The sequence below is a fragment of the Athene noctua genome, chromosome 12 (genome assembly GCF_965140245.1).
Source record: "Athene noctua chromosome 12, bAthNoc1.hap1.1, whole genome shotgun sequence".
Classification (NCBI taxonomy): Eukaryota; Metazoa; Chordata; class Aves; order Strigiformes; family Strigidae; genus Athene; species Athene noctua.
Window position 1 is genome coordinate 10,583,941 of NC_134048.1, and position 23,630 is coordinate 10,607,570.

The 23,630-nt window shown below is 38.3% G+C and overlaps 1 protein-coding gene across 2 annotated transcripts in view; it reads right to left on the reverse strand.

Moving 5' to 3' along the window:
* Positions 1-13,862: 13,862 nt before the first annotated feature.
* Positions 13,863-23,630, reverse strand: part of GABRG2 (gamma-aminobutyric acid type A receptor subunit gamma2) — a 72,468-nt gene continuing 62,700 nt past the window's right edge. The window contains exons 7-10 of one of the 2 annotated variants that reach the window (XM_074916438.1): positions 22,124-22,276; positions 19,157-19,362; positions 17,311-17,334; positions 13,863-15,841 (exon numbers count right to left, since the gene is read on the reverse strand). In XM_074916438.1, coding sequence (XP_074772539.1) covers positions 15,566-15,841; positions 17,311-17,334; positions 19,157-19,362; positions 22,124-22,276 — 659 coding nt within the window. In that variant the 3' untranslated portion in view covers positions 13,863-15,565. The remainder of the gene's footprint in view (positions 15,842-17,310; positions 17,335-19,156; positions 19,363-22,123; positions 22,277-23,630) is intronic. The other variant, XM_074916439.1, reaches the window with a different exon arrangement.

Below are 23,630 nucleotides of genomic sequence, written 5' to 3' on the forward strand. Positions count from 1 at the left end.
CTGGTTTAGGCTTCATAGTGCCTGTATCTTCTTTCTTTTCCTCTTCTCTGTAATGATAGTATTCCTCTGTCTATATAGATGTTGTAATTGCAAACATGCTGTCTTTTGCACCAGAACTGTTGACTTTTCCTTAATATGAAATTTAGGCCTGATAAATTTTATACAGTAACTCCAGTTCAGGTATGCAATTGTGCATGTGCTTAATCCCTTTCAAAAGTCAGACTAAGAGCATATGCAGTGTATGTCTCCACTGAACCGATGCTAAACATACAGTAGTTTTCAGAGAAGTTAAATGTATCAAACAATGTGTCTATTAGTAATATGAAATCTACATAGTACAAACATTAAACAAATTTCAGTGATGTAAGAAGGATAGGCATATAGTGAAGAGGGCTTTAAACTTGCCAGGAGATGGGAACCTCAATCCATGCCACTCCTAGCAGCTTGATGCCAGTACCAGCAATAGATGCCCAGAGTCTGGAGAGGGATAACAGGTCAGCAAGAGAGCACCTGCAGAGCAGCACAGAAGAATTCCAGAGAGTAAGTCAGCTTCATCGCGAGTCCAACTTAAATGTCTCTATGCAAACATGCATAGCATGGGGAATAAATATGAGAAGCTAGAGATGTGTGCACAACTGCAGGGCTACAATCTTATTGGCATCACAAAGACATGGTGGGATGGCTTCTATGACTGAACATTGGAATGGAAGGATACAGGCTCCTTAGGAAGGACAGGCAGGCCAGAGATGTCAAAGGCAACAAGAAAAGCTTCTCTGGGTACGTTGGTGATAAAAGGAAGACTAAGGAAAATGTGGGCACTCTCCAGAAGGAAATAGGAGACCTGGTTACCTGACATATGGAGAAGACATATGGAGGAACTCGACAACTTTTTTGCCTCAGTCTTCACTGCCAAGGGCTCCAGCCACCCTCTCTAAGATGCAGAGGGCAAAGGAGGGCATTGGAAGAAGGAAGAACTGCCTGCTGTAGGAGAGGATCATGTTTGAGACCATCTAAAGAACCTGAAGGTGCACAAGTCCATGGAACCTGATGAGATGCATCTGCAGGTCCTGAGGGAATGGGCAGATGAAGTGGCTAAGCCACTATCCATCATACTTGAGAAGTCATGGCAGTCCAGTGAAGTTCCCACTGACTGGAAAAGGAGAAACATTGCCCCCATTTTTAAAAAGGAAAAAAAGGAAGACCTGGGGAACTACAGGCCAGTCTCACCTCTGTGCCCAGCAAGATCATGGAGCAGATTCTCCTGGAAACTATGCTAGGGGACATGGAGAATAAGGAGGTGATTGGTGACAGCCAACATGGCATCACTAAGGGCAAATCATGTCTGACAAATTTCGTGGCCTTCTATGACGGTGTTACAGCAGTGGTGGATAAGAGAAGAGCAACTGATATCCTCTACCTGGACTTGTGCAAAGCATGTGACACTGTCCCACCTGACATCCTTGTCTCTAAGTTGTGAGAACGGGTTTGATGGATGGACCACTCACTGGATAAGGAACTGGCTGGATGATCTCACTCAGAGTTACGGTCAACAGCTCGATGTCCAAGTGGAGAGCAGTGACGAGTGGTGTCCTCACAGGTCGGTGTTGGGACAAGCCCTGTTTAACATCTTTGTTGGTGACATGGGCAGTGGGATCGAGGCACCCTCAGCAAGTTCACCGATGACACTGAGCTGTGTGGTGCGGTTGACACGCTGGAGGGAAGGGCTGTGTCATCTAGGGGGAATTGGACAGACTGGAGAGGTGGGACCATGTGAACCTCATGAAGTTCAACAAGGCCAAGTGCAAGGTCCTGTGCATGGGTCGGGGCAATCCCAAGCACAAATCCAGGCTGGGCAATGAGGAGTGGATTGAGAGCAGCCTCAAGGAGAAGGATTTGAGGGTATTAGTCAGCAATGTGCGCTCACAGCCCAGAAAGACAACCACGTCCTGGGCTGCATCAAGAGAAGTGTGGCCAGCAGGTCGTAAGAAGGACATGGACCTGTTTGAGCTGGTCCAGAGGAGGCCATGAAGATGATCAGGGGGCTGGAGCACCTCTCTTATGGGGACAGGCTGAGAGAGTTGGCTTTGTTCAGCCTGGAGAAGAGAAGGCTCTGGAGAGGCCTTATAGCAGCCTTCCAGTACTTAAAGGGACTACTGGAAAGATAGAAAGGGACGCTTTACTAGAGAGCACAGGGATAGGATGAGGGTTAATGGTTTTAAACTGAAAAAGGGTATATTTAGATTAGATATAAGGAAGAAATTCTTCCCTGTGAGGGTGGTGAGAGACTGGCACAGGCTGCCCAGAGAAGCTGTGGCTGCCCCCTCCCTGGCAGGGTTCAAGGCCAGGTTGGACGGGGCTGTGAGCAACCTGGGCTGGTGGGAGGTGTCCCTGCCTGTGGCAGGGGGATGGGACTGGGTGATTTTTAAGGCCCCTTCCAACCCAAACCATTCTGTGGTTCTATGTTTTTATTTCAGTTTGTTGCTAACTCTGTTCTATAAGCACAAATGAATATTCATCTTTCTGATGCTGCACACACAGCAGTCGATATTTCAAGGGGAAGTTTGGTAGAATTTGAAATGCATATCAACATTTTAATACACTCTAATGGGAAGCTATCTGACATAAAGGCAATTTATTTTGATGTTCATCACATTCAGTTGTTGTGTCTTTATATTTCATCTGACTTTTATGCTGTACAACTCATCATAAAATCAGGCCCTTTTTCAGCTAAGAGTAACATGCCTTGGTTTATTTTAGCCTAATTTCTGTGCATTGGGAAGCTATGCAAGCACTTATATGGTCGGTACTCAGTCTTCTAGACTTAGAGCATCCGTGAAGATTTCTGCACCAGTAAAAAAAGTGAATTTGTGATGGTTCAGGAATCACACCAGATTTTTTTTTTCCAATTTAGGAAACCAGCAAGTTGGGTTTTAATTACACATTAAGCAACCTTAAAGGGCTCCTTGAAAGCCATCTGATATCACTTGCCTACAATTTTAATATCTGTAGGAAAGGAAAGCTGTGTCTCAAGCCAAATTTTCAGTTCATCCAGAGTCTGTAAAATAGTTCCAGCAGGAAATGAATCAACCAAAAGAATGGAAAAAGAGAAGCAAGAAAACTTGGACAAATGGCCATTGCATTTACCACTTCCCCCAATAGCAGTACCATCAGAAAAAGTCTTGTTAGGAAGAATTGCTTGTCAGTGTGAAGGAAGCACTTTTCAAATTTTTACTTGCAGATTGTGGAGTCTGTATAGGAATACAGGAGGAAAGTTATGTGCAGGTGTCCAGATTTGCTGCAGTTCCTCTGTCTCCTTGATTCTTTTGTCATTTTGTCTTAGAAGGTATAGGAACTGAGTCATCCTCCCGTTGTCTAGTGGGTTTACATTAACTCAGGGAATGTGAATAAAAATTTCCAGGTCAGCTGTACAGTATGCATCCTTGGTTTTTATGGTAGCAAAAGGAATTTCTTAGAAGGTTGCCTGTACAAGTTAATTCCGGGTTCAATTTGTGTTATTAGCTGATTGAGTAGAGGAGGACTCTGGTTTTAACTATCGTTTCTTGGAACAGAAAAATCTTAATTTTATGTAAGAGTGTTAGTCAATGATTAGGGAATCATTACAGAGTCATAGAGACCAAACCCTGGGACTTTCACTGCCTGTGGGTGTGTTGTTATGACATGTGATGTTTGCCTGCTAGCAGCCAAAAATTAAGATCATTAATTTTCTAAGAGTAATAAATAAGCTGACTAAGCCTGGATGTAGGTTGTAGGTTGCTTTAGGTTTTGTTAACATGAGGTAAAGGGGCTTTTTAGGTTTGAAAGAGGAGGAATAACACAGTGTATCTTTGTATGTCATCCCCTGACCTGCAAAAAAAACCCAAACAAAATCACTTGAGACAAGTAGGGCTGCAGCTGTCTTGAGGTGACATTCATAGTGCTTCCTTTCTTAATGGGGTTAGGCAGTTTGCTAGACATTTTGAAAATGCAAAGCAATGCTTCACCTACTCTCAGAACATATCCAGGTAGCATATTTCACAAAGAATATTTGAGTAGAGTTTATGAATCTCATAGAACAGAACACTTTATTTTCAAAATTTACTGCAAAATAGGTAGTATGATAAAACTGAAGATTACTTAAGAAGAGGGTACAGTGAAATGGTATTCTTAATGTTAAGTGGTAAAGCAAACACTGTAAAGGTATGACACACACACTGATGAATATTGTTGTCTTTTTATGCACCTTAATATTTAGCTTTACATAAGGACATGTGTCAGAGAATGTGCCACTCAACAGACATTTTTTTTAATTCTGTATGTACAGCAATCTGAGAAGAGGAAAAAATGCTCATTAATTCATAAAGAATCTTTTAACTGTTTCTTGCATTTCTGTTTATGCTAATCTATGTTTCTCTTGTGAGCTTGGGTGTAGTCAGCACAATCTCTGACAAAATGGAATAATCCACAACAAACAGATGGTTCTGTAGTTTTGGGTGCCATTTTTACTAACACAGGTTACAATATTCTTCTGCAGTTGTGTGCTTGTGTGGAAGATCTCAGCAGGGATTTCTTTGGAACCTCTAAGCTCATATAGATGGGCGCGTGGGATCTTAGGCTGATTACAAAAATGGGCACGTATCGGAAAGTGACTAGGTCCTTTATCAATTTAAAGGCCATTTTTTCCCCAGTTTTCCAACATATGTCAATGAAATGTCAGCGTTTTCTCTATAAAAGCTCTGGAGAAAATGTAAAAATACAAATTCTGAAGTTCACATAGATGACTAAGCAGTAACTCTCCAAGTTACATGATTTTTTTAGTGTCCTAATTCCTCTGCTTGAATTTTGGATGTCTAAGCATATTAAGGGACAGATAAAATGAGATTCACTTTAAAAAAAATTATGTTTAAGGGAAGATTGAGAGACAGGACTGGTGTGTCTTTCTGAACAAGATAAAACTAAATAAAAATATAGTTCTACAGAGTTAAATACAGATGCTAATTTACCTTCAGGTGGGGATGTATTCATTGACATCTGTGACATAACTCTCCAATGGTCCTGATTTTTGAATATTAATATATTTTGGGAGAAAAATGTAAACTTTTTCAAGTGGGTTAACTTTAAAAAAAGTAGCTAGTGGGTTTTTTAATTTATAGATTCCATTATTTTACCATATTGTCAAAGATACAATTCTTTTGCCTACTTTCTTTTTACTTTCAATTTCTCTGTAATTATTTTCAATTTTTTTCTTAATAAGTAAATGCTCCTTTTGTATTTTAACTCTTTGAAAAGCCTATTATTCCTCATAACATAATAATTGTTGAGCATCTTTAGAAACTGGCGGCTGCTGTTTAGAATAAAATGCATCCTGTTCTACTATAGCATGAATGATTTTGATTATCATTTTGATTAGTATTTTGCTGGCTACCTATGAATTAAACAGAGCTTTAAAGTTAATAAGATTTTTGTTACTAAAACTGAAAAACTGGTACTTTCCCCTTCTGTTTCAAAATACTCATTGACACATTTTCTAGGCAACATCAGAAAGTCAATCCATTTATTGGAATTGTGACAAATTATTCAGACACGGTATAATCATTTAGTAGTACTAGTACTCAAAATGATGTAGGCATCTAGCGTACGTCTCATAGGATTGGTCATGATGGTCTTAGTCTACCAAGATTAGTTTACTCAACTACTAGATGATTAATTTTCTAAGAGTTTTGGTAAGGCAAATAAAGAACAGGAACTAGGCTGCCGATGATTTTTCTTTACCTAAAGAAGTTAATTGCAGAATTGGTTTGAAGGTTTTTTCTTTTAAAAGTTCCCCAAATACCACATTTCAGTTCTACGCAATTTTTTTTTCCTAAAAGGGAAAATAAGGGCATCATTGCAAAGTAATATCTTCTCACATTGTATTTTTCCTTTGCACCACATATGAATTAAAGTGTACGGAGGGCTAATGCCTTCTCTGCCTAGGTGCCAGGGAGAGTGGGAGGGAAGGTGCAAGGAGCAATAACATAATACTTGGCATTTATTTGGCAAAATCCTCAGAAGAATTTTTACAATTATCTCAAATGTGCATGGGATGTGAACTTAAACGTGTTTACATAATCAAAGGCCGTGTGTCTGCATTAACTGCTCAGCATTATTGGTTGTTCCTCTTTGTACAGGTTGGAAAAATAAACTCTGGAGACTAAATTATATGCTCACACAATAAGGTTGTATCCAGCTCCATCCCCTAGGAAATTTTACCTTAGCATATTTTATTTCAGGTTTGGGATGAATTTTAAGACTTCTCAGAAAGATCAGTGTTTTATCCTTCAATTCTCTGTAGAGGACAAAATCACACACACACAAAAGTGGATCAAATGATTCTCCAACTTAGAGATCTTGAGCAGGACTAACCATTTCAATTTGTATTTTAATATTGTATTTTAATACAATCCTGTATTTTTGTTCATTTCACAGTAGCTCTAAAATACACAGAGAAGATGTATGTGATCATTTACACTTTGGCAGTTTTTGATCCCAACTGATACTATTACTAAAAGGAGCAGCCAGAAGCTAAATAAGAGTTGTGTAAAGTAATTAATAAAAGTTTATGATTCTTAAAATTATGTATAGAAGCCAACTTAAGTTTACAAATAACCATTACTTGATAGTAACACTGAATCTTTAATAAATTCTCTTGTTTATCATTGATGCTGTATCATTCTAATCATATTACTTTTTCCACATTATTCTTTTACATGCTGCCCAGAACTTGTGTCGCTGCATTGGTTTAGGAACACTGAACCAGCAAACATGAGGGAGAAGGCACCAGTGGAACTTGAGTAATAATTCAATAAGGCAATGGACAGGATTTGCTAGTGGAACACACAGTTGCTTATATGAGCTGCAGCACACTTAATGAGCATCATTCTTCCATGATCTAAATTCCTTCATGGGCAGATGAGAAGGCTCTTTAGAGGATTTTAGAAGAAAGCTATGATTTTGGTTAAAAGAATCTCACAATTTTTTTGCAAGTTCTGTTCAGTCCTACTCTTGGGTATATTTGGTTCTTGGGTTTGTTTTTTTTTTCCACACAAGTGGTAGGGTATGAAGTCAATGACAGAGGGAAGGATGAACAGCCTTACCTTTTCTTTAAAGTGAGTGCTTCAAAGGACAGAAAAGGCTGCTAGTGCCTAAAAATGTTATTTTATTAAAACACGAGCTAATGTGCTAGAACAAGATGGCCCTTCAAACAGAGAAAGTTCTGATCAACTATGGCAGATCATACAGAGTAGTTTGAAATGAATCTCTCCATGGATATTAGGAGTTTCCAGGGTGGTTTCTTTGACACAGCTTCACTTTCTACTGTACAGTCCTTCCTGTACAGTACAACCTTCTCTCATCCCTGTATAGCTGGTACCTGTGATTCTCTGACATTAAGACTCTCCCAAGGGCCATCCAAGGTACGCTCAGCTAGTGTATCTTTCTAAAAGAGCCACTGAAAGACTCCCAAGAAAGTGGCAAAGCTACTAGAAGCAGAGAGAGCAGCTGAAAAATGCTCATGAAGTGTTACTTAGGGTTTGAAGGAATTAATGACAGCTGTTTCAGTGTGGCCATTGTCTTTCCTTTCCAGAAATATTCAGGGAGCATCAACATGTCATCCTCAGGTGCTTGACACCAGCAGGAGTGCTGCTATATGAGGAGGGTATGGCTTTGCTGAGATTTACGCCACCCCTAGATGTTGTCAGGGTTTGCAGATTGTGCAAATATGGATACTCTCTCACTATTACAATTCAGTCTAGAGAGACTGAGCCTTAATAAGAGCTGGCATCAGCTGTCCTGAAAACAAGTAAAACTAAAACAAGCTTGAAGTTAACAACAGGTCTGTCTTAACTCTTTTTAGCTTCCTAGTATCCAATCCATTAACTTTACAACTCCACCTGCAGTTTCTTTAAAAGTGATAGTTCTCAAATTACAAGAGTTTTTCAGAGTTGAAGTGGAATCACAAATTTGGCTGAAGATGTGAGAATGGTGATTTATGGGACAGAAGCATAATACATGCAAGAAAGATCCAGAGCTGCTAGATCAGCAGAAAAGCTATCAAATTCACGTAAATGTTCAGTGAGGGCAAAGGAATTTGAAAGAGCAAAAAGAAAATCATTTTTCAACAAGAAATCTCACTGTGGCAGTAGATTAAAGAGCACTGATATAAGTAGAACAAGAATGAGAAGTAGAAAAACCTGTGAAAGCTGAATAATGAGATTATAGAATTGTTGAAATTGTCAGTCTAGTCTTTCACTTCTAGTCTTAAGGAAAACACTGAAGGGAATTATGAAAATTTATGAATATGCATTGTTTTGTCAATACAAACATGCAGACGTTTGTTTTTATTTTATATGGGGTTTTTTCTTCTTTAATTTACATGTGGTTTTTTCTTCTTTAATACAGCAAAGTATCCAACTATGCTAAACCATCTCTAGCAGGTCTGTCAGACTTTAAAGCTGTTTAGATCCTCATCTATTATTTTTATAGACATGTTGTAAATGTATTAGCTGGTCAGATATGCTCTATGTGCTTCTGTCTCGTTTTAAGAATGAGATGAGAAGTCTTGGTTTGGAGGTTTTTTTTGGAGGAGGCGTTTATTTGTTTGTTTGGTTTTTTCCTGTGGGTAAATGAATGTTAAGCTTCTTACAACAAAACTGCTGAATCTATAATTAGGCTTATAGCATATACCTGAAAGTTCTGAAGAGAGTGATAGTTGATTAAACCTTATCAGATATAGATTTCAATGTGCTGGTATGAAAAAGCATGTATCTGGGGGGAAGATCAATATTTCTAATTTTTTTTCATAGTGGTTGAATTAAAGCTATATTAATTTTTTCTCATTTCTTATTTTGCATTTTCTCATTTTAATAATCAATATGAATTCTATGTGAGCCCAAATGAGAAAATTTTATCCAGTCTTATCATACTGTGGGGTTTTTTCCCTACAAGAAAGGCAACCTTTTTTTATATGTTTTTCTGAACTAATTCAGCATTCTGGAATGAATTATTCAAATGGATTTGTGGACTTGTAAGCAAAGCTTTTAGTTCCTGTCTGTTGTTCAGGATCTTTTAAAGGTCATGGACTTTCTTTTACGTATTCAACAGATATGTTTTTCATTGTAAATCTTGACTTTAAAAAGAAAAACATGGTAATGTGTAAGTAGGAAGTCTGAATATTTTCATCTACAGAATCCTTCTAAATAAGGAGGGAAAGTGCATTGGCTATTAATTTTTATAAATACAACAATAGATCTTTTATCAGTTAATAAACTGATTTACCTGTGAAGCTTTTCATAAGATTTAATTAAATTATCTTTGCAAAGCAACTGAAATTTTGTTTAAAAGACAACACTTGCATTTTGAAATGTCGCTTTTCCCCCTGGGATGTAGTTAAGTTTTATTTAGATGGCTTCCTTGTATTTTGTCTTTTCTTCTTGTGTTCATGCTTACTATTGGATTCTGTCTTGGATCCCTTAGCTTAAAATAACAGGCTTTATTCTTCCAGCTGCAAAAGGCCATGAACAGGCTTTATTTTGCACTATATCCTTACCTTGGACCTAGCTATTTATTTCCAAATAACATTAACTTTCTTCCATAGCATCAGCAAAATTGGGTTCTTCATCCATGTAGATGAAACCTGAACCCCAAATATGCTCCATTCAGTTCAGAGAACTGCAACTTTCATTATTCTAGCCTTGACAATTACTGTATTTTCTATGCATCATATTGCCCGAATTCTTCTTAGCTTGTTGCTTTGTACTGCCTCTTTAGTCCATTAATGTACATAATTCTTACATAATTCAACAAATTCTTTTATTTGCTTCTCTAATTCAGTTATCAGTTGCAGGCTGGATAGAGCAAATCAGTTCCATATTAACTTCAGCCTCTGTATTGTAGTCATGGCTTAGTTTCATTCTTTAACTACTAGCCTCTCCCACAAAGACTTTGTTACCTAGTCCTGCCTTTCCTCTGTAGCATGAGAAACACTTCAGCAAATCTGAAAAAATCCTTGCTTATCCTCTTTCAAATCCTAATTTACAGCTCATCTCTACTGTGATCCTACAAAACCTGGATTTTGTGATAAGGCAAATAATTTAAAACTCTATTTTTCTGAGTTCTTTTTTTTGGTTCCATGTAAAGTAATGCAATCTACTAAAATCTGTGCAGTTAACAAAACTCTTGTTCCATTTCTCATTAATTTGCTTGAGTATTCTGTAAGTATGCTTTTTCCTTTTCCTACCTATGTTTTTAGACTGGAGGGCCTTGGGGGCATGGGAGGAAGGAGGTCCAAGTATTTGGACCTCCAGTATATCCCAATGTTTGCTGCCATAGGCATGTCATTGAAACTGATACACTTAGTATATTTGACCAGTTCATTCATGTTAGACAGATGTATGTGACTGTGGGAAAATGAGGTAGAAATGAGTGGATTAAAAAAAGACCACTTGCTTTTTTTTTTCTTTAACTTTTCTCTGTATATATAATCTATGCTAGGAATTGAACCTTTAGGAACTTTTATCATTTTATATTGTACAGAGGCTAAAAATTACTCAATACTGGCTAGTTAAAATATAGTCTTGTATGGCTGCCTAACATTGAAAAATATTGAGTCACATTATCTCTCTGAATACCATTATCTCTATTTACAAACTGGGGTTTGTAAATGTCATAAAGGTGTAGAGATTTAGAAATGCTTTGAGAGTGTTCTCTTTTGGTATGTATATATGGCATAATCCCTGGGACAACAATGCCTTGTCTCATTCAGGACATCTACGTTCCCTACTTCCTATTTATATTGCAAGTAATTGTGCCGCTAGTGTATACTTGACAAAACTCTTAACAACCATCTGAACATCCTCAGACATATCCAAGAGCAGTAATAGTGATCTGCAATGTGATGAACTTGAAAACGTTTTAGAAAGTCTGTTGCGTCAGGAGTGAGTTTCTTCCCTAGAATGCAACCAGGAGAGTTAATATGTATAGTTAATTTATTTTATATAATATGTGTGAATATGTCTGAATAGGCAGGTTTCTGAGCAGTTTTCTTTTAAAACCTCATCATACCCAAATGTTAGTTTGCTTGCTATTTAGTTTGCTGTGTTCCCAGTCTGGCTTACAATACATAGGTCATCTTTTGATTCTGTGCTGAATAGCTAATACCATCTCTATTCAGAGGAACACTATACTTTTTGTTTAGTTAGCACTAGACTGTGCTTTGGTGTCATTTCCTCACAGGGAATTACATGTTTCTCCATGTTGCTGTCCTTATAAATCTCATCCGTTTTCCCCAGGAAGAAATGACAGATCATCTAAATAAGTGTGGCAGGAGAAGAGATGTTGGGTAATGACTGATTAAGGGCTTATTTCCTTTGTGTAGTGATACATGTATGGTGAGAAAAGTTCACTCAACTCCTTAACTGTAAGTGTGGCATAACCTTCCATTTTGTGTGGTTTCCATTATTGTAATGGAGGTATTTCAGTCTTTTACTAGACTCCGCCCTTGATAAAATCATAGAATCACAGAATGGTTTGGGTTGGAAGGGACCTTAAAGATCATCTAGTTCCACCCCCCTGCCACGGGCAGGGACACCTTCCACTAGCCCAGGTCGCTCACAGCCCCGTCCAACCTGGCCTTGAACGCTGCCAGGGAGGGGGCAGCCACAGCTTCTCTGGGCAGCCTGTGCCAGGGCCTCACCACCCTCACAGGGAAGACTACTTCTTTAGATCTAACCTAAATCTACACTTTTTCAGTTTAAAGCTGTTACCAAGGGGTCCTACCACGACACCCCCTGATAAAGAGTCCCTCCCCATTTTTCCTGTAGACCCTTTAAGTACTGGAAGGCCGCTGTAAGGTCTCCAGGCTGAACCCCCCCAACTCTCTCAGCCTGTCCTCATAGGGGGGTGCTCCAGCCCCTGAGCATCCTCGTGGCCTCCTCTGACCCCACTCGAGCAGGTCCGTGTCCTTCTGCTGTTGGTGCCCCCAGAGCTGGACACAGCACTGCAGGGGGGTCTCACGAGAGCAGAGTAGAGGTGGAGAATCCCCTCCCTCACCCTGCTGCCCACACTTCTCTTGATGCAGCCCAGCACACGTTTGGCCTTCTGGACTGTGAGCACACATTGCTGGCTCACAGTCAGTTTTCCATCCACTGATACCCCCAAGTCCTTCTCCTTGGGGCTGCTCTCAATCCACTCCTCGCCCAGCCTGGATTTGTGCTTGGGATTGCCCTGACCCATGTGCAGGACCTTGCACTTGGCCTTGTTGAACTTCATGAGGTTCACATGGTCCCACCTCTCCAGCCTGTCCAGGTCCCTCTGGATGACACAGCCCTTCCCTCCAGCGTGTCAACCGCACCACACAGCTCAGTGTCATCGGTGAACTTGCTGAGGGTGCCTCGATCCCACTGCCCATGTCACCAACAAAGATGTTAAACAGGGCTTGTCCCAACACCGGCCTGTGAGGACACCACTCGTCACTGCTCTCCACTTGGACATCGAGCTGTTGACCGTAACTCTGAGTGAGACCATCCAGCCAGTTCCTTATCCAGTGAGCGGTCCATCCATCAAACCCGTTCTCACAACTTAGAGACAAGGATGTCATGTGGGACAGTGTCACATGCTTTGCACCAGTCCAGGTAGAGGACATCAGTTGCTCTTCTCTTATCCACCAGCACTGTAACCCCGTCATAGAAGGCCACGAAATTTGTCGGATGTGATTTGCCCTTAGTGATGCCATGTTGGCTGTCACCAATCATCTCCTTATTCTCCATGTCCCCTAGCATAGTTTCCAGGAGAATCTGCTCCATGATCTTGCTGGGCACAGAGGTGAGACTGGCCTGTAGTTCCCCAGGTCTTCCTTTTTTTCCTTTTTAAAAATGGGGGCTATGTTTCTCCTTTTCCAGTCAGTGGGAACTTCACTGGACTGTCATGACTTCTCAAGTATGATGGATAGTGGCTTAGCCACTTCATCTGCCCATTCCCTCAGGACCTGCAGATGCATCTCATCAGGTTCCATGGACTTGTGCACCTTCAGGTTCTTTAGATGGTCTTGCACCTGATCTTCTCCTACAGTGGACATGCAGTAATGAAGAGCGATCAGATACTTCACTTGTGCAAGATGGCTTTCTGCTTCCTACAGTGGGCAAATGCTTTACTGTGAGGGTGATTGCAGGCTTTCCATAGGCACATGTAATCTGATGACTGAACTAGGGTAAGCTACTTGGTGTCACCAAATCCTTAATTCACAGACCTTGTAAAAAAATTTCTAAATACATTAACTGAAATGTACTTGGAGTGAGAGAATTAAAGGGCGGTTTGGTGCTGAGGTTCATAACGATCTGTATAAAACGTGATAGCAGGGAAAAGATCAAGATAAAAACTGAAACCACTCTTATTAACTGCAAGAAACTAACAGAAAGCTGTGAAATCACTAAGCACTACTAAAAAAACCAACTTAGCAATCTGTCTGGCACCATATGAAACACATTTCCATCTGAAAGATGATTGACACTCATTCACAGCATGGAGACACTCTCTATTTTAAGTAGATAAAGAAAGGTTCTCTCTCCTCATTAGGATACTCCCAATTCAATGATTTTAAAAAATTATTATTATTTTTAGAATAGCCTAATCTTCAAAATGGTTTTAAAGATTTAGTCTCAATCCTTGAATGTAGAGCCATTTGACTACAAAATGAGGTAGTTCAGAGGGTTATGAGGATTATAATCACTTATATTTAGGCAGCTCATGAATCAAACTAGTCAAGCAGTCTAGTCTTTGAAGCATGCTTTTAACAAACTAATCACAAGAAAACTAGAATTGAGTGCAGCAGTTTTATTGAAAAAGTCCACAGGTGTGTGCAATTCCTTTATTAAAATGTTTTCAAATACATTGGACAAGGAGCAATTGATGATCAAGAGTTATTCCTTTTTTATACATTTTTATTTCCAAAACTATACAAACATTGGAAAACTTTCCTTTTCCTCCATTTCAGCTATTAATAATTCTGTAATGATAAGTTATATATCTCCCTTTTCAATCTGCAAGCCCACTTTCCTGGAGGTGACATTTTACATCTTTGACAATTAAAAAAAAGGTCTGTCATATTTACATGTGCTTAAGGTTGCATAATTGAGCATCATACAAGTTCTGAAAACCAGGGAATAAATGGTTTTCAAGATTCACCCAGGTGGGTTGAAGGTTTTAAATACACATAAACTGCATACATGTGATTTAGTAGCCAAGACACCCTTTGTTCCCTTTTATTTTCAAGGCTGTCTATAAACTGTGTGCTAGCCATGGTAAAGGTTTGGTTTAGTAAAGGTACTCACCAGGTGAAAAGCAGCGCACTGACAACAACTATTGCTGATCAAGAACATGAATGGGCAGAGAATTGTATGTGTATATATAATACAAAATCTAATGTTTCAAAATGAACCTGAAGCTCTTATGTAAAAATAATGTTTAGAATAAAAGCTATTTCCTGGACTGAAGTAAAGAATTAAAAATATCCCACAAACACTTGTGTAAGGAAAAAGTAGAGTTCAACATGGGAAAAGAACAATAGAAGCACATGAATTAAATTCAGAAGCTGATCTTGCAGTGTATAATTACTGGAAATTCAGTTGAAATATAGCAACATTATCAATGGAAAATGAAGGCTACAACTGCAGCAGACACATACAGTATACTTTATGAGCTATTATATTGGCCATACGGATTTGTCTACATGTTATTTATTTGAATCCTTAAGGCTTCTCTAATGTCTTACATGAAAGTGCTGTCTGCTTGGATCTTCCATGCATGAAGGAAAGGGCTAATTTTTCAAGGAAAAAAAAAGAATTGTCCACATTTCAATTACAATAGCACATCCAGAGACACAAAATAAAAGACAAACTTTATGGTACCTTTGTTTCATTTATTTTGGCCCCCAAAAGATGCATGCACTAGACTTTATATACTACAAGGTATTGAAATATTTACAGCATTGTACATGTGCTCTTAAAGGGATGGCAAAGGGAAAAGTCTATTTTTATCTTGGTGGGAGTAAAAGTTACCTTTCCTAGCTTAATAATACCTATTCAAAGTGAGAGATGACTCTTCCAAAAAGAAAAGCCCACAAAGAATAAAGCTATAGCATAATTATAGCCAATGTCAACAAACTGTACAGCACTTTACCTGGGAATCCTCCTCTCTCTCACTCCTTTTTGAAATAGCAGTACCAACTATTAAGAGATGTTGTCACGTTCCCCTTGCCCTGGCTGCTCTGTTTCTCGCTATTCCAGCAGGTATAGCTGTATATTACCTGTTTATATGATTTTTATTTAAATTATTTCAGCATGTTGAATGGACATTTAATTCACAATAACCTGATGGCAATTTTTGGACAAATGATATGATTGATATTTACCAGGTTATGGCACTAAAGAATTCAGACCACTATAAAGCGCATTGTAAATACTTCAAGTGGACTTAAGAAACCATCTCTCTAAGAAATTCAGTGAGTAAGGCTCATGTCACTGATTTCCTTCTGTTTTTAAAGGTAAAGATATGATACCCAATACACCAGGTTAAACAAACAGAAGGCAGTTGGGAAGAAGATGCGGGCATAGGAGTCCATTTTGGCAATGCGGATATGTATTCTTCCATGCCTCCATGCCCCCGTTCGACAATCCTCAAAGCAGCAAAAAAAACTGGCACAGTCCTTGCCATCAAGACACTCATACCCATATTCTTCATCCCTTTCTTGGAGGTGTGTAGCATTGTTCATTTGAATAGTAGCTGATCGCGGTCGGATGTCAATTGTAGGTGCCTAAGATGGAGTGGCAAAAAAAGAAAAAGATGGCAGGAGGAAGAGACTCTGTTATTATCACCAGACCAACAGGGACATAGAGACTAATGGTCAACATGTGAATGATGGTTCTGCATGGAGTACATGGGAAATTGCTGAGGAGTTCTAATGGTAATATTACCTTGAACATATTAAAATCAGTTGCGTCGTACACTTTAACTTTACAGGAAAGCAGCACAAACCAATATAAAGTTAACAGCGGTGGACAATTAACTTTGAAGCCAAACTAAGTAAACATTAAGGGTTAAAGGAAACATTCAGGCATATAATGTTGATATTTTGAATTTCTTTTGTGTTTTATATAGCTGCTTGATATCTGAAGTCAATTTGTTTATTGTATGTGGAAGGAACTAAAATAATCAATTGGAAATGCAGGATTTTAATATAAGGCTGGTTCACGTTGAGACAGGAGAAAATATATGTACAGGAAAAATGGCAAAACTTGTCTTTTGAATAGGGTTAGGAGAATCTCTATAAGACTCTCCAATTGTTTGAATATATGCAGTTCACCATCTACTAATGCTCACCAACTAGAAGTTTCAACATATTCCAGATTTTATATCGTAGCTGTACAGGTATATATGCATATATATTTTGAAGGAATTGAGCAAATTAAGCATTTAAAACACATTTGAGCACTTTGCAAACACTAGGATGACAGGCATTGAAATTTCCTGCTGATAGATATTAGGGTAAAATAATTCCATTCTGTAAGTATGTAAATTTTTTTGGCTTTTATTTTATGTTGTTTCTTTTTTTCCTTGTTTTGTTTGTTTGGTTTTTTTTTTTTACAAAATTCTGCATTTCTGAATGAAGACAAGGTTTAGATGTGGATCGTAGCTAGACATATTTTCTAATTTGCTTAGAGTGCGTTGATCCAGTGACAGCATTAAAAATACATACGCATCTTAAACCCTTTCAAAACTCTGACTTTTTTGCATAAGAACAACATTTGAGTAATTGATGATGAAATTGAATTTTGTTCAGGTCAACATCAGAACCATATTTGGTTTTATAATTTGGAGTGAAATCACAAAGGTTAAAAAAGCAGGATCAGAGCTGAGTTCTAAAAGGGTGTATTGCAGGTTTCTGGTGTAGCTGCTGCTATTGGATCCCATGGCAAATTGAAAAAGAGAGGAGCAGAAATGTTTTAACATTAAACTCTCTTAATTCATGTGATCCAATAATGCTGGTCACTCTTGAACTTAAGCTCAGAACCATAGTGAATCAGTATTTGGGCTGCTGAATCAACTCTACAAATTTTTTAGAAATGTTTAACCATTCTACTTAACTAGGAAGTTACCTTGAGTAGAATGCTTAGATGTCTCATCTAAAAAAAACCCAACAACAAAGCACCACTCTCATATAAGCTCTAATAGTTAAATTCAGCAGTTGCATGCAGTGAATTTCTATTCCAAAAAACATTATACCTTGAAGGAAAACATCCGAAGAAGCTTTCATTTTGTAGACAGAAAAGAGAATCAGAGGGATTTGTTTTAAATTAAAGAAAGGAAAGAAAGAAAGAGACAAAAATAATATAAATTAAAAATATGTTTCTAAAACATAGTAAGTCAAAAAGAACTAAATTTATAGAAAGGTTGGGATAATAGCAATTTAAACAACTGTCTGTAAAATACAACCCCCATATTTTTGACTTGTTACTGTTTTGTAACTACATCTGGGCCAAAGACATAAGATACCAAACTCCATTTAGATCTTGTCATATTCCCAGGGCATTCCAATCCTTTACGTTGAACTGTTTTGAAAGAGACTATTCACAGTTTATCAAAACACTTCTTAGAAAAAATTCTTTTTACCTGCAGACTGGTTCCTGAACATTCTACTTGTGAGTTTTTTAGACTTTGTGATTAACCATTTATAGTTCCCCACATGCTCACAGGTAAGTAATGTAAAGAACAAGTAATCTGCCATTATATGCACATCTTTGAGGTAGTTAATCTTTGCTCCTTTAATTGATTGGGAAAGACACACGTGCACAGCCTTTATTTTGGCCTAAGACAGGCCATGATGTATCACTATCTGGAAATGCCTCTTTCTTTCTTTTGACCAAAAGAGAGGCCTATGATCAAATCCAACTTTAGCATACCTAAAGTTAGGTAAGAATTCTTGCTCTATAGTTTTACAGATGTTTTTCTGGCTGTTTATCCACTACAGAGTACATCTACTTTATCTACTTTTTTAAAGTCTAGTTCTCAACAGATTTTAAAGTTGAACTTATAGCAATAATATGGAATAAAAGGTTAATTACTATTTTTTCTAAATTTTTATTTTTGCGGCGTATGTTATAATTAAAAGCGAATTATCTTCAAAAGTCCTTGTAGATTTTAACAGAGCAAATCCAAGTGACTTCATTGTTTCCTAGATGCCTGAAATGGATTTGAAAATACTCTCTATTAATGTAAAACACTTGTTCTTCACATTTTTCATAGGCATATTTGGGGGGTTTTGTAGACAATTAGGCTACTTTTCTCTCTAGGATTTTACACTAATTCCTTTCACCTCAAGAGATTTCAGACAACAGACTTTTCAGCTCAGTTGCAAAAGGCATGTAGAAATATATCCTGGACAAAATAAGCAACAAAATTTTCCCCTCTCTGGGCAAAACCCCAGACTCTTACTGAGGGTATTTCCAGGATCTTTTTATTATGGTTATTATATACATTTTTTTATTGTTGTGTAGCATGCATCCACAAGTAACATTGTAAACTGCTAGCCAAATCACTTTCTAATGGGGAGAAACAGATAAAGGAGGTAAGAAATACAAGAAAAAGAAGATAAGGAAACAATGAAAAGGAAACAGATGCTTAAGGGGAAATTAGGAAAAGCACAGTCCATAGTTTAAATATAAAAGTTTAACTGTAGTCCTCAACAAGAAAAACAGTCATGTCAATAATACGGACATAAGTTAATGGCAGAGAATATTGCTAAAGCTAAGACAGAGAAACTGATAGCTCTTCATACAGGTCACAGCAAGAGTTCTATCTACAACAGAAATAATGGTTTTGGTGATAGTTGTGATTTGCAAACACTTTGGTTAAAAGGGTCCTTATTCTAAGAAATTAGTTTCTCTAGCATCCAGGGACGCGTAATATATGAGCTTTTTATTCTCAAGGTGAATGTTTGCATTCATATTAATACAAAGGAAGAGTATATATGCAATAGCAAAGTCTGAAAGTACAAACATAAAGAGAGATTTAAATGCTCTCTCAGAAAACATAATTGAATTTTAGACCTTGCTGGTAAAAAGATACATACTGGATTTTTCTTCTTTTTGTCTTTATCCTTGCTTGGCTTTCTGTTGCTGACAAAGTAGTGCAAAGTTCCATATTCCACCAGTGCAGAGAAAACAAAAATAAAGCAGACTGACACAAAAAGATCCATTGCTGTCACATAGGAGACTTTGGGAAGAGATTTACGAGCAATTGTACTTAGAGTGGTCATCGTCAGGACAGTTGTAATACCTGGTAGATAGAAAGCAACAGAATTATTACCTCAAGTGACAAACTGATTTTGTCAGTTACCTCTCTGACTGGTTTTGAAGTATGCCTGGAGTTCAAACATATAGCAGAGATATTAAACAGTGCATCCCAGTAGTAAAATACGGATTCAGTGAGAGCTTCAAGGATTAACACAGGGTATGAAATGTTTTTGCATGGTCACTGCAAGTGCTGCTCTGCAGAATACTTTGGTTAGATGGATTTTGAGTCTAAGAAACTTAATTTAGTTTTTTAGTTGTGTGGTTTACTTCTAGGCAGCCTTTATTTATTTTAAATTGAGAAATTTAGTTTTAGGGTTTCTGTGCTGAAACCCTTAAACAGAGCTAGAGAGAAGAGAACTTGTGTCAGAGTGAGAAAATCATGGTGGAGAATGAGTTGCTTTACTCCATTCTTCAAAGTAAGAAACTTTTTCTACTGTTGGGATAAGTTTTGCTTATTTTCATTTGCAGGGTAATGATACCAGTGTCAGTAAGAGACACACCTGCAGCCATTATATGAGGTAGAAATTAATGAAAATTCTTAAGAAAGCATGTAATCGAGCAGGAACTGCAGGACAAAATGTGTGTAGATTTGTACGTGTGCTACATACAGAAATGAAACTCTTTCCTTTCTCTTCCCTGAATTTCTGCACTTTGGCCACAACAAAGCAGCGCTACAGGCTTGGGGAGGAGTGGCTGGAGAGCTGCCAGTCAAAGAGGGACCTGGGGGCGTGATTGACAGCCAACTGAACAGGAGCCAGCAGTGTGCCCAGGTGGCCAAGAAGGCCAATGGCATCCTGGCTTGTGTCAGCAATAGCGTGGCCAGCAGGGACAGGGAAGGGATCTTACCCCTGTACTTGGTGCTGGTGAGGCCGCACCTCGATTCCTGTGTTCAGTTTTGGGCCCCTCACTACAAAAAGGACATTGAATGACTCGAGCGTGTCCAGAGAAGGGCAACGGAGCTGGTGCAGGGTCTGGAGCACAGGTCGTACTGGGAGCGGCTGAGGGAACTGGGGGGGTTTAGTCTGGAGAAGAGGAGGCTGAGGGGAGACCTCATCGCCCTCTACAGCTGCCTGAAAGGAGGGTGCAGAGAGCTGGGGATGAGTCTCTTGAGCCAAGTAACAAGCGACAGGACAAGTTGCACCAGAGCAGGTTTAGACTGGATATTAGGAAGCATTTCTTTACAGAAGGGGTTGTTGGGCGTTGGAATGGGCTGCCCAGGGAGGTGGTGGAGTCCCCATCCCTGGAGGGGTTTGAGAGTTGGGTTGACTTAGCGCTGAGGGATCTGGTGGAATTGAGGATGGTCAGTGTGAGGTTAATGGTTGGACTGGATATCTTCAAGGTCTTTTCCAACATAGATGATTCTGTGATTCTGTAAATGCATTCTAGTTGTATGCAAAAGATACTATCCCCACAGAAATTATCTGCTGTTTGTTATTTAAGTGATTTCTTAATATAAAGCTGGAAGGGAAGGTCTCTCAGGGCTCCTTGTAACACTGTGAGGTCAGATTTTTCTCTGCCACAGCAATATCTCTTCTGGCCTTCATAAGTGACTGCAGTCTATAACTGGGAAGTATTGTGACATCCCTCACCATCTCTTCTCCTTTTAGAATATTATTCCCTGTACTATGATGTGAAGAACATTAAAAATGCATCAGAACAGTTAAAATCCATCACATTTTATATAGCAGATTTCATACCACTGATTTTACCTCCTCAGTGGTACAAATAGACTAATTCTCAACAGAGGGACCAATCTGTTTTGCATATCTAAGTAACATTTAAAATAACAGCTGAATGCCTTTATTAATTTTATAATTTTTTAAAGCAGATTTTATAACCTCTTTTTAGAGAGGACATGAAAAAGGCAATGAAAAGCTTAAAACTTTATCATGGGAGCCACTGGTCCTCTATTCCTGTGTTTCTTTCAAGGGAGTTCTGGAATGAAAATGCTGTCTCTTATTTTGCACTCCAGTACTCTGTGCTATAGTTCTGTGACGAAATGCAAATGCAGGAGGAAACACTAAATGATTCTCACTTGTGTGGATTAATGCAGAAGTGGAAAATGTATTTAACTTTCTCTAGTTGAATGTTTCTATGCTAATTTTTACAGCTACAGCTGCTTTGCACAAGCAAGGTTAATTTAGTCTATCTCTTAGGTGTGGAACAGTTGCTAAGTGTGTAGAAATTGCTAATTCTGATTAATTGCATGTCACATTTTCATGTGTAGGATTTTAGATACAACCAAATTCGGTTGATTTTGTGTCCTGAAGGCTACATTTGCTTGTTGGTCCCTGAAGTAGAAGTCAGGATGGTACATTCTCCTCTTTTTACCACTACAGCTCACAGACAGCCAGAAAGATTGATTCCTTCCTGGTATTTATTTAATTTGTATTGCTAGTCACTGTGATGTGGAAGTAAAGCAAATAAAAACTAATGCATCTCTGCCTCTAATCAAGCAATGTTTCCCATCCTCTTGATGTTTATGAAAAGTACTGCTTTGTCAGAAGGATGCAGAAGCTTTTATTGTAGACAATCTACAATGCTCAGAGTTAGGATCTCAAATAGTAAAAAGGAAGAGATGCAAATATAGTTTAGTCTGTGCTATTCCTTGGAAATTACTACATATGCCTAAATGAGGAGAGCTCATGTGAAAATGTATTTCCTGTTACGTTTACGTGATCTGCAGAAGTGTCAGTTAAACATAATAATGCTTAAATAAAAGCAGGAAGAAAAAAACAACTCACCCAGTGATGTTCTGGCTGGAACTGCATCCTTATTAATCCAGAAGGAGACCCAGGACAACACAACAATAAGTGTGCAGGGAATATAGGTCTGAATGGTGAAATAACCCATTCTCCTGCTCAGGTTAAAGTAAACAGACATGACTACATAGTCTCCTGAAAAATAAAAGCATACTGAGATAGAATAATATGTTAAAAACCCAACATAGAATTTCTGTGTAATAGCTAGGGTTTTCCTACTCTATGTCTGGGGTGTAAATATTAAACTGATTCACCAGATGTACTGATGGCAAACACATGCATACATTTTCAACACTGGCATACCTCAAGAACTGGTGGATTTTCCACACTACGAAAGTAAACAGTCTTGCAGGTTCACTTAGGTAACCTGTATTTTAAGATTTCAAGAGTAACCTCCCTTGCATAGTGCACCAGGCTTCTTTCTACCCAAGTCATTCCTCATAACCTGCAAATGCCTATACAATCCTCTTACAGCAACTGAGCGAGTGGCAGTGGTCATGCAAACCTCCAGTCAGCATGCTGTCCCTGCTAGCATGCTCTCAGCTCTGCTCTCAAATAATGCGTGCTTTCAGATGTACTTCCTAAATTATTTATGTTCTCAACTATTCTTCAGGGCTACACCGTGTCAATAATTAATTTATTTGCCTGCAGATCTTCTGTTGTATTATTTCCTCTAAAAGGATTTGAACCCACATCTCCTAAGTGCCGCAAAAAACCAGGCTCTATGTTACTCTGGTGTGCATTTCCATTCAGTAGTTTTGTGATTCTTTTTCCAGGTTTTTTCCCCTCTCAAACTGTTAAGTAAATTACAGCTGGATTCAGGAATACAGCAAAGCTTCAGTTTTTGATGTACTTTTTCTAAACTAAAAAAACCCTAGTTCTCATCTTTACTTCAGATTACAGCACTCCTGGGAAATCTTGATTGCAAAAGAACTACAGAACCCCAGGCTACAAAAGACTTCACTGCAATTCAGTGAAATGCAGTCTAGAGAAGTCTCAAACTGAAACAGAACAGGATTTGCAAATTTAGAGATAGTTTTCCAGTGTTATCAAAGAGACTCTGTGGGTAATGTGAATTCTGCTTAGATCAGTACCTTTAGTTAACACTGAATTCTCTGTTTTCAGGCATAATTAAAATTTTAATTTCCCCCAGAATAATCCCTTTGAACCTGCTCACAGAAGAAACTTCAGAGATCATTTTTCAGCTGGTGCTTCTTTGTTATATATATTTTTTAATGTGAATGTCCATATCCCATGGATTAACTGCTTTTAATTTAATTATAATTAAACCAAAAACTTAAAAAACTAATTATATATGTGTGCTTAATAAGGAGATATGGCTTAATATGAACAATCAGTTATAATAACGACAGTCTGATTATCCCCTTAATTCACAGATAAGTTTGCATTACATGTGTATGTCCTTCATATACCCAAAAAACTCGCCACTGATCAGGAATGCTGTAAAATTTAAGTCATAAAATTATAG